The 10,926-nt window shown below is 40.9% G+C and overlaps 1 protein-coding gene across 3 annotated transcripts in view; it reads left to right on the forward strand.

The window, feature by feature from the left end:
- The window catches only part of SV2C (synaptic vesicle glycoprotein 2C), a 213,014-nt gene that overhangs the window by 109,539 nt on the left and 92,549 nt on the right, over positions 1–10,926 (forward strand). For all 3 annotated transcript variants that reach the window (XM_002917214.3, XM_019797474.2, XM_034656383.1), the window contains one exon: positions 10,027–10,178. In XM_002917214.3, the coding sequence (XP_002917260.1) occupies positions 10,027–10,178 (152 nt within the window). The remainder of the gene's footprint in view (positions 1–10,026; positions 10,179–10,926) is intronic.

Raw genomic sequence — 10,926 nt, forward strand, 5'->3', positions numbered from 1 at the left:
GCCCAATGTGGAACTCAATGCAGGGCTTAGACTCATGACTCTGAGATCAAGACCTAAGCTGAGATCAAGAGTCAGATGCTTAAACCGACTGAGCCACCCAAGCCCCCCTATTATGCTTTTTTAAATAGAGGCGCAGGTAGATTAAGTGGCTTCCAAATGTTCGATAGACCCTCCGGTCTTCTGAGTTTTAGTCTAATTCTGAACTATCAGGTTCTCCCTTCAAAGTAGTCTTTTCTTAGGATATGTTTTACTTCCTTATCATATTCGAAAAATGGAGACTCATTTCAAAATTTTCAAAACGTTTAAAATGTGTTTTATCAAACACCTGTATATGCTTGCCCTCTGAGAGATGCTAAGTACTTTGTGATATTGTCTCCTCTAAACTTCATGGTGACCTTGTGAGGAAGATACCCTTTATTCCACCCATTTTATAGAGGAGGAAATTAAGGCACAGAGAGGTTAAGTAACTGTCCGAGTTCACACAGTAAGTATTGTGGTCAAACACAGGCAGCCTGGTGCCAGAACCCATGCTCAGACCACCATGCTGTGCTGTCTCAGATTCAACAAGCAGAATCTCTGATTTCATAGGACACTATGCCCAATACACGATAGGCACTAAATAAACATTTCGAACCTTCAGGAAGGTTTCTGACCCAGAGAATCAGAATGGAAAGCTCTCCCAGTATGAAAGATGAGGCAACAGACTACATTACCTTTAATCCCCNAGGCCCATCTCAGAGTGGGTCCAATGGGTCCCTGAATGCATCCTGTGGTTATTTCCCAGTTCCAGAATGCATAACTGGAATAGACCTTGTTATTGATAGAATTTCCGTGTTGGTACAGAGCCTGTCCACAAGCTCCACAGCCAGGGAATTTCAGAGGAGGAAGAGAAATTCTGAGGCATAGGCAGAGCCTTCATTTTGCAGATTAAAGTGCAGTGATGGGACCAGGAAGACACAGCTAGGACTTAAGTCACAACTAAGTCCTTTTGAACTAGCAACTCTGTACTCAACTAAACTGCATTCTGAATCCAAGATCAAGATGCCTTTTGCTGATTTTATCACAAATGCCATAGGTTTCCAGCTGTTCTTTCTTATATCATGGCTGAAGCCTCATTAACGCACTGTGTTAAATTCCTGTTTCTGCATATAAGGGAGACTGCGAAGTGATGCTTCATGTAGCCTGAGGTCGACCTGGGTTTACGGTTCATTGCCTCTAAATGTGCTTTCCTCTTAATTTCCCACACCAAGTCATGAATATATTTTGTTAGAAACATAAATATGTCCAGCTGCTGTATTCTGTGTGACTTTAAATGTTTATTCAGACGACGAGTGATTTTCCAGCTGGGGACAACAGTGTGAGTGAGGAATAGGGCATCACCAATTATTCATCTGTCTCTCACTTCCCTAAGTGAATCTCACACCAGGGAACAGACACTTCCCTCTCCTCTTTTGTTACAGAAAATTAGAAAGATGGGAAATGGAGTTGACACCACTGATTCATTTTCATTTGCCCCAGAATTAAATTATTTGTTTCCAGTCACTGTTAATTATGGGAATGATAATGCTTCAGATGCTGGGCAATGTCAGAGTTGGGAGCTTCTCACTGGGGGCCTGGCACTGCTAAGCATAAAGGTCAGGAGAAAAATATAACAGCAACAGAAATTAAAATGAAATTTCTATGTATCTGTATATCATCGTGGACAAATAGTCATTTCTCCCTCTGCAAATGGAGCCTCACAAATGCATACTTCATCGCTGTTTGCTATATCCCTCTATTAACTGCATTATAACCAGATTACCTTGGCTTTGTAGAAATGATTCCCCACTAATTGGAATTCTTCAGTGTTTTATATTTAGCATGTTTATTCCCACAACATTTTTAATAAATAGGTATGCAAAAAGAGTATGCTCTTTTTTTAAGTAGGCTCCATGCCCAATGTGGAACTCAATGCAGGGCTTAGACTCATGACTCTGAGATCAAGACCTAAGCTGAGATCAAGAGTCAGATGCTTAAACCGACTGAGCCACCCAAGCCCCCCTATTATGCTTTTTTAAATAGAGGCGCAGGTAGATTAAGTGGCTTCCAAATGTTCGATAGACCCTCCGGTCTTCTGAGTTTTAGTCTAATTCTGAACTATCAGGTTCTCCCTTCAAAGTAGTCTTTTCTTAGGATATGTTTTACTTCCTTATCATATTCGAAAAATGGAGACTCATTTCAAAATTTTCAAAACGTTTAAAATGTGTTTTATCAAACACCTGTATATGCTTGCCCTCTGAGAGATGCTAAGTACTTTGTGATATTGTCTCCTCTAAACTTCATGGTGACCTTGTGAGGAAGATACCCTTTATTCCACCCATTTTATAGAGGAGGAAATTAAGGCACAGAGAGGTTAAGTAACTGTCCGAGTTCACACAGTAAGTATTGTGGTCAAACACAGGCAGCCTGGTGCCAGAACCCATGCTCAGACCACCATGCTGTGCTGTCTCAGATTCAACAAGCAGAATCTCTGATTTCATAGGACACTATGCCCAATACACAATAGGCACTAAATAAACATTTCGAACCTTCAGGAAGGTTTCTGACCCAGAGAATCAGAATGGAAAGCTCTCCCAGTATGAAAGATGAGGCAACAGACTACATTACCTTTAATCCCCTAATATTCACAAACCCAGATTGTAAATAGGAGGTCATGGTTTCCTTAGGCCTGTGTTGTCCAACAGGGAGCATGCAGCTACCAAGCACTTGAAATGTAGCCAGATTAACATGAGCTGTAAATGCAAAATGCATGCACTGGTTTCAAAGATTTAGCACATACAGAAGAGTGCAAAATACCTCACTGATAATTTATATATTGGTTACATGTTAAATGACAATATTTGAATATGTTGAGTTAAATGAATGTATATTAAAATTAACTTCACCTGATTTTTTTTGCTTTGTCTTAATATCTTTCCTAGAAAGTTTAAAGCTATGGGGCGCCTGGGTGGCTCAGTCATTAAGCATCTACCTTCGGCTCAGGGCATGATCCCAGCGTTCTGGGATCAAGCCCCGCATCAGGCTCCTTAGCGGGGAGCCTGCTTCTTCCTCTCCCACTCCCCCTGCTTGTGTTCGCTCTCTCGCTGCCTGTCTCTCTCTCTCTGTCAAATAAATATATAAAATCTTTAAAAAAAATAGATAAATGAAGTTATACATGTGGCTCACATGGTATTTCTATTAGAAAGCACTGTCTTAGACAATGCCTTTTATGAGAATTTCCAACAAAGAGGTTGACCTTTTGGGCACTTCATTTCCCAGTATGCCCTTTGGCAAAGGTGCTGTTGATCCCAAGAGAGAAGTAACAGAGCGAACGATCTTCCACACTTACAATGTATAATTGGGAAAAATGAACCATGTGCACTCTTTAGAAAAGACTCTGTGAGCTCCTTGAGGGCAGGCACTTGGGTTCTTCATGCCTGTACCTCCAACAACTCTGATGTACTTCGCCCAGAGTTTGGCTGGAGGGGGTAGGGATGGGGGTTGATGGATGGATAGGTAAATGGTGGGTGTGTGAGAGGGTGAGTGGAGGAATGGATGAGTAGATACAACAAGTGTCTGGTGAAGTCTGCAGGTTTTTGTCTTCATTTCTTACAGATCATTTTAATGATCATCACCATCTTTATTCATGACACCATGTAGGTGCTGTGGGAATGCATTTTTCCAGCTCTCTCAAGAGCTCGATTAATTTTTTTTCAAGACAGCATTAGAATCCTGATCGATGACTATACCCATTCCCCGTGACATACTGTGCTGCTGTGGATACTATACGTTTAGGGGTTTAGGGCACCAACCTGATTGCAAACAAGGGCTAGGGAAGTTGTATTGAAGCTGTTTTCTTAGAAACACAACTTTTACCCAAATTGTATATTTACATCTCAATATTTTTAAAATAGTCAAGTTTCTACCAATTATTCTATCCATGGTTCATACAATATTGGAAAATAACAACTGTCCCTATCAAAGAATATGGTTTTTTAATCTGTGGCTTTGGACAGTGGGAAACTAAAGCTACCCAAACGACACATCCTTTAGCACTGCCACTGGGTATAGGAGATTTACAATCTCAATTTGATGATTGGTTCAGTTCCCCGTAAGTGTTCTTCTCCTGTTTCTATCTTGAGTACTCGTCATGAACAGGTACCTTCTAATCAATACAGCAATCTCATTTTCTGTGCCAGCCCAGCCCATTCAGAGGCCGTTAGATCTGTGTTCTTTTCTTTAAGTCTCTGTGATAGTCTCTTTACTTTCATGAAAAGGAAGTCACTGAAAAGTCCTTCTTTGGGGCTGCTGCTTTAATTGTTTATTTCTGGGTCCAATTTAAAATGTACTGAATTGGGGGCGCCTGGGTGGCACAGCGGTTAAGCGTCTGCCTTCAGCTCAGGGCGTGGTCCTGGCGTTATGGGATCGAGCCCCACGTCAGGCTCTTCTGCTAGGAGCCTGCTTCTTCCTCTCCCACTTCTCCCGCTTGTGTTCCCTCTCTCGCTGGCTGTCTCTATCTCTATCGAATAAATAAATAAAATCTTTAAAAAAAAAATAAAATAAAATAAAATAAAATGTACTGAATTGGTTCTGAATTGCTATGCAATTTGCCTGGAAGTTCAGTGTCTTTGATTTTCCTTTTTTGTTGATTCCAAGTGAGGATTAAATGGATATTTTCATGGAACTTTTTTGTAATTGTGATTCCCAGTATAGACTACACCATTCAGAGTTTTTTTTATAAACCCATAATACCCATGTTAATAAAAGCTGTCAGAGTCAGCTCTTGGTAGACTTTGCCCTCCGCCTATTATCAGTATAGAACCCGTGACTTTACAATGCATATTCAACTTCCTCTTTAATTCAGTCCTCGCATAATGCTCCATTTCCCAATGGAAATGGGATATGGAAGATGGAGGTGAAAGAAAGACTGTTTGACAATCACATGGTGAAATAGGTTGGAACGAATGTATTCTTTGTTACATGCCTACTGGGGAATTATGGCAGAACAGAATTATTCAGGAGAACCCCTCTTCAGGACAAGAAGTCATCTGACATTCCACAGTTTCTCCTCTACACTGTCAGATTTCAAGCCATTTTAAATACAACTACTCTTTATCCACAGCCTCCCTCTTTCACTGCAGAACCCTCAACCCTTCCCTATCTTTGCCTCAGTAGCCAGCGTAGGTTAGGATGATGAGGTGCGGGGACAATCATAATCCACCAGAGTTCCCCTCCGAACCGGAGTAATATGCTGTGTGGTGAAATTCGCAGCCTTACGAAAGTCTCATTGAAGTTTGCGAGGACAGTACTATACGATGTTCTCTTTCATCCTGCTATGCTAAATGGACTTAAACTTATGTGTCTCATGTGCCCAAAAGAGAATTTGTGTCTGTAAAGCTGACACACCCTTTGCCTTACACAATATCCCACTTGGTAATTTGCCTTAGATTACTGAGGGAGACAAATATTTTTCATGATATTCACCAGACACCTGGTACTGAGGCATATGTAGACCTTTTGAGGTGATGTGTGTGTGTATGTGTGTGTGTACCTGCGTGTGTGGGCACATGTGGGTGCATACGCATGTAGAATGGGGTTGGAGAGTGGTCCCAACTGATTCTAGAATGTGTTTTAATACATCTTTCTAGTTTCATTATATTTCTGTAATTAAAGTGGTGAAAACATAACCTTATTATTACTTAAGAATAATTCCAGCTCTGGAATTCCAAATATCAGTGTTCTATTTCAGTTGTATCAATTCGATTATTTTGAATCTAGCTAATCTTCCACCTCTACAGAGCGTGGATTTCAATTATTATTTCCTCTGTGCCTCCTTTTACCGAAGATAACAAAGATTTGACCCTTTTTGACAGTTAATAAAACAGACTTCATATCTGATACTGAGAAAAATTCTTTACAGACCACCCTGATCTGATGGCTTCATTTATGTAAACATTCCATCAAAAATGAACTTGAGAAAATTTCAACAGTAGCTAACTGATCATTATATAACGAACAATAAAAAAGTCTCCATGCTAACTGGATTTAGAGATGTATTACACATCCAGTAATGTAAAAGATAACCATTTCATGCCTTATATTATGAATTTTTAGTATAAAACCAGTTATATTTTTCATATTAAATCCCCATTACGTGAGTTTCTCAACCACACTACTAATATTTTGGACTGGATAATTCTTTGTTGCGAGGAGCTGTCTTGCGTATTTCAGGATTTTTAGCAGCATCCCTGGCCTCTACTTACTACATGCCACTAGCACCTCCTGAGTTGTGACAGCCAAAAATGTATCCAGACATTGCCAAACGTCTGTTGGGAGAGAGGAGACCACAATCAACTGTATTTAAAAACCATTGATATGTGGGACTTCGAGAACTGCCATTCAAATATTTGTGGTTTTTTTTTAAGATTTTATTTATTTATTTGACAGAGACAGACAGCCAGCAAGAGAGAGAACACAAGCAGGGGGAGTGGGAGAGGAAGAAGCAGGCTCCCAGCAGAGGAGCCTGATGTGGGGCTCGATCCCAGAACACTGGGATCACGCCTTGAGCCAAAGGCAGACGCTTAACAACTGCGCCACCCAGGCGCCCCTCAAATATTTGTTATCTCTTCATGTAGTTTCAGAAATTTTATCTTGATACAATAAAACAAATCAGGAAATGTATAGCCCCTCACGCAAAATGCTGAATATTGATGTAGAATAATGAGAAATTTTCTTTTTTTCCCCCTTTACTTATAAAAATGGGGGGACAGCTTTTTCCTATCTTCAGTACTTAAACAAAATCATATTGCAAGACACGAAAACTTATGCTTTATCTCTGAATTTATATCTGAATTTTTATTGTTGGTAATTATAGCATTCTGCAGCATTTTTCTCAAAGGCACCAAAGCTATTTTAGAAGTTCCTAGAGTGCCCAAGAGGGTTGTACAGGAATCTTATGCCCAGGAATTCCAAGTAGCTCTTTTCACCAGGGCACCTGGTCAAGAGATGACCGTAGCAACTCAGACATAGAGTGATTTCGGGAACTCTTTGGGGGCTCTGTTGCTATTGGAACCTCCATTCCGGCGCCCACAATTTCTCTTATGATTACACTGACCCAGAACATAAGGTGTATGTTTCCATTTGCGGGAGATATTTAGGTCCTCAGAACAAGTTACTACAGTCCGTTTGGAGTGGCACCTCCCTCAGCAGAGAAATACAGCTCTTTCAAGGAGCACTGAGTGCATGTCCAGTGGGCCAGGTAATTAGGATTCAAAGACGAATGAGATATAGTCCTCACCTTCAAAGAGCCTTCATCTTAGTATAAACAATGTTTAAGACCTCTGGGGGTGTATGAAACACCAGCAATAGTTAACAGTACAGCAGGCTGTAATGTTTTTTTCTGCTTGAGGGCCATCACAGTAACACGAGAGGTAATGTTTTCCCTAAAATGGATGATCAGCCCACAGTGAGAAATATGAATGCTTGCATTGTTTTGTAGGCCTCTGAATCTGAAGAACTCTGCAAAGGATTTGAATAGACTCCCTCACTCATACTTCAGACTCATTTATCCATTGATATTAGGGTTCTTTGCGATCTGCTTTGCAAACAGATATTTTGGGACATCCATGCAAAAATAACCACCTTGAAAAAGAGGCATTGAATCAGAACTGGCTGGATTGCTTATATCCCCCTAAAAGTTGGTATTCTCTTATACAACAATAATTTGTGTAAAGCTAACAGCCAAGTCTACAGTCTTCCACTTGCCATTTTAGCTGCCCCAGGGTACATTTATCTTGTTTCCTAGTGGCGTGGCATACCTTACATGCAGTTGTGCCTTCATGAAATGTAAGCGATAGGTCTTATGTGTGGAATGTCCAGAATCCTGATGAAACATTAACTGGGACGTGAAAAGTCAGTGAAAACCGGGACTCTTTTTATGCATTGAGAAGTGAAGGCATAGATTAGGGACCTGGGACTTTATGGTGCAGAGAAACGGATTCTTCACATCAAATGAAAAAAGCAGTAGCATTAAATGATTTATGACACAGCCATCTGATTTCCTATTAAAATTGTGTGTTGTAATGAAACCACTTTGAATCTCTTCAGAGCTTTGTGGAATTTTAAAATTCAGCTAGTTGCCCATGGTTTCTGGTCTTTGAGAAGCCAAGCAGAGAACTGTGTGAGTTTGATGTGGTGTGGAATAGCGCCAGCTCTGACTGCCCACCACACGCGTATGTTTCTTGTGTGGGGCGTCCTCTTGATGACCTTGGACTGCTTGGCTACCCCTAGTGTGATGGCGCCATATCACCACGTGCTACATCTGAGGTCACGTGGAGTTTAGGAATTTTAGGTAGAACTGCCACAATCATAGCCCAGGGGAACAGATCTAGATGCTTCAAGCTAGTGTTTTTTCAAGTGTTTGAATAGCAATTCCCACTAAGAAACACATTGTAATCCAATATACATTTATATACATACTTGTTTATTTGCTTTTATATAAATTTATATGTAGACACATATATGCGTATACGTATGTACTTTCTACATTATAAATATGTTCGTAATGAAGACAAAAGTTTCATGAAATGATACTTATCCTTACAACTTGAGTTGTACTTAACTATTTTCATCTCTATTTTAATTTTTAAAATTCTTTTTATAGCTACTAAATTAATTTCATAGCCCACAGATTGAAAAGCATTGGCCTAAGTGATCTGCCCATATCTATCAGTAGATAACCACCATATCACTTTAAGCAGGGACTAATGAATGAATGGTGCTATATTTAGACCTATCACTTGATGTAGGATGACATTATGAATCCTATGATTCGATGGGTACATCCAGTTTGCTACAGATAAAGCCTTTCTCTAAATTTCATTTGCTAAGGTCACTGCCAATACTTCTTTATCATATTAAAGGCTCTGAGGAAATCAGTTATTGCTAACTGCATAAATACATGTTTTACTTCTTGATGTGAAATGTCAATAGCAATTGACCTTACAGAAGTCTGAACATAAAGGAATTAGGCATATACTTTTAAAACTGTATTGCTAAGTGTTTTCTCTGCAATTTGTTTAAATGTATTATTGTACATCTTTCAAAAAAATATTTAAGAATCGATATATTGTTTGGAATGATGGTAAGTAATGTTTTCTCAGATTACCCTACTTTCCAAGGCAGTGTTTTTTAAAACTTAGGGGTCAATACCTGTTTGAAATTTGGATGAGATCTAGGGCCCATCTGCCTAGAATGAACAAAATATTTATTCCATAGACTCTGATTGGAGAACCCTTAACCTGAATGGAAGTCACTGTTCATGTCAACATCTCTTATAGTTCCCCTACCGGAAGGAAGCATTTTACCCCATTCTACTGGTATGGAAACCGGCAGCCTTATTTGATTCTACCAGTGCACATGCACATGTACTCAGGCAGCAACGAGATCTACTGGGTTGAGACCAGAACAGTCCAGGAAGCAACCCTGTTGGGCCTGTGTTCATCAACACAGCAGCCTGACTGGGCTGCAGGACCAGCGGCTGCAGGGTAGTAGTAGCTAGTTAAGTCCAGCTGCAGACAGCCTCCCAGAGTATTTGAAGCTGTTTCCAAAGTCGCCATGTCATGGGTAGGACATATCACAGTACCTCTTTGTAAAAATATGTTAATTAAAATATTCACTAGATTGGACCCACCAATACTGTAATTTTTGCAAATATGTAGAACATTCAGTCCTGAGCAGAAAGCCCCTCAGATTCTTAAGCAAGATGTGCTCTATGAAGCACGTGACTAGGGCACCACTGCCACCTTTTGGTAACATCACTTAATTGCAGGTTCTGATCATAAACCTTTATTGAACAGAGATTATAATATTAAAGTTATAAAATGATAGAAAATATACATCTCTGGATACGCTGTATAGAGAGAGAGCGTGTGTTGGGAGCTTCTGCCGTTTGCATCTCCCATAGCTATCCTGGCTCTGATTCCACGTATTCTCTGTCCCTCTCGGCAGGATCGGAGGAGCCATTCCCACGGTGTTCTCCTACTTTGCTGAAGTGCTGGCCCGAGAGAAGCGGGGTGAGCATCTGAGCTGGCTCTGCATGTTCTGGATGATTGGTGGCATCTACGCCTCTGCCATGGCCTGGGCCATCATCCCGCATTACGGTAAGAGGCTGGCCTGACACAGGCCTTCATTCCATCCCTTCCCTGTGTTGTAAACGCTGGTTTGAGAAAAACACTGGCATGATCAAGTTTTTCCCTTTTGTAATATCTAGGATTTCCCCTCTAGTACAGAGATCTGTGTAAGGTAGGACCATCCCAGGGGTCCTGTAGGAATATTATTGCATTTTGCTGTTTTTCAAGTGATCACTTCCATTGGCTTTCTATGTGCTATCAACTCTGGGGTCCCCACCCAGATGGACATGAGAGGAGACAGAGGTATGGTATATAAGGCAACAGGACTTACGTTGTTTGGGGGTTTGTCCTACACATCAGGAACACACAGGTACCTTCATTTGTCCCCCCTGGGTCCCCTCCAAAGCTCAGCTCCACATCAGCTCCACCTCTTCTGGCCGCTCAGAACTGGTGAGAGCAGGAAGACTCCTGTCTTCTCGTGCAACGTCTGCTTGCAGAACTTAAGAGGTGACTGTACTGTCCTTGCTGCCCAGATCCCTCCTCAGTTTCTTCTCAGCACTTGCCGTTCCTGCCACCTCCTGTTTCTGAGCAGTAAGCGTTGTCCTGCGTAGGAGCTAGAAACTTCCAGGTGCTTCACCACAAACAGTGAAATGCAGGGAGAGGTTCACAGAATCCAGGAATCAAATTTGATATATAAGGCAAAGGGGAGAGACGATGTTCGGGGGGGGGGGGGGGGTGTGGGGGGGGTTTTTTTTTTTTTTTTTTTTTTTGAAATTCG

The sequence above is a fragment of the Ailuropoda melanoleuca genome, chromosome 3 (genome assembly GCF_002007445.2).
Source record: "Ailuropoda melanoleuca isolate Jingjing chromosome 3, ASM200744v2, whole genome shotgun sequence".
Classification (NCBI taxonomy): Eukaryota; Metazoa; Chordata; class Mammalia; order Carnivora; family Ursidae; genus Ailuropoda; species Ailuropoda melanoleuca.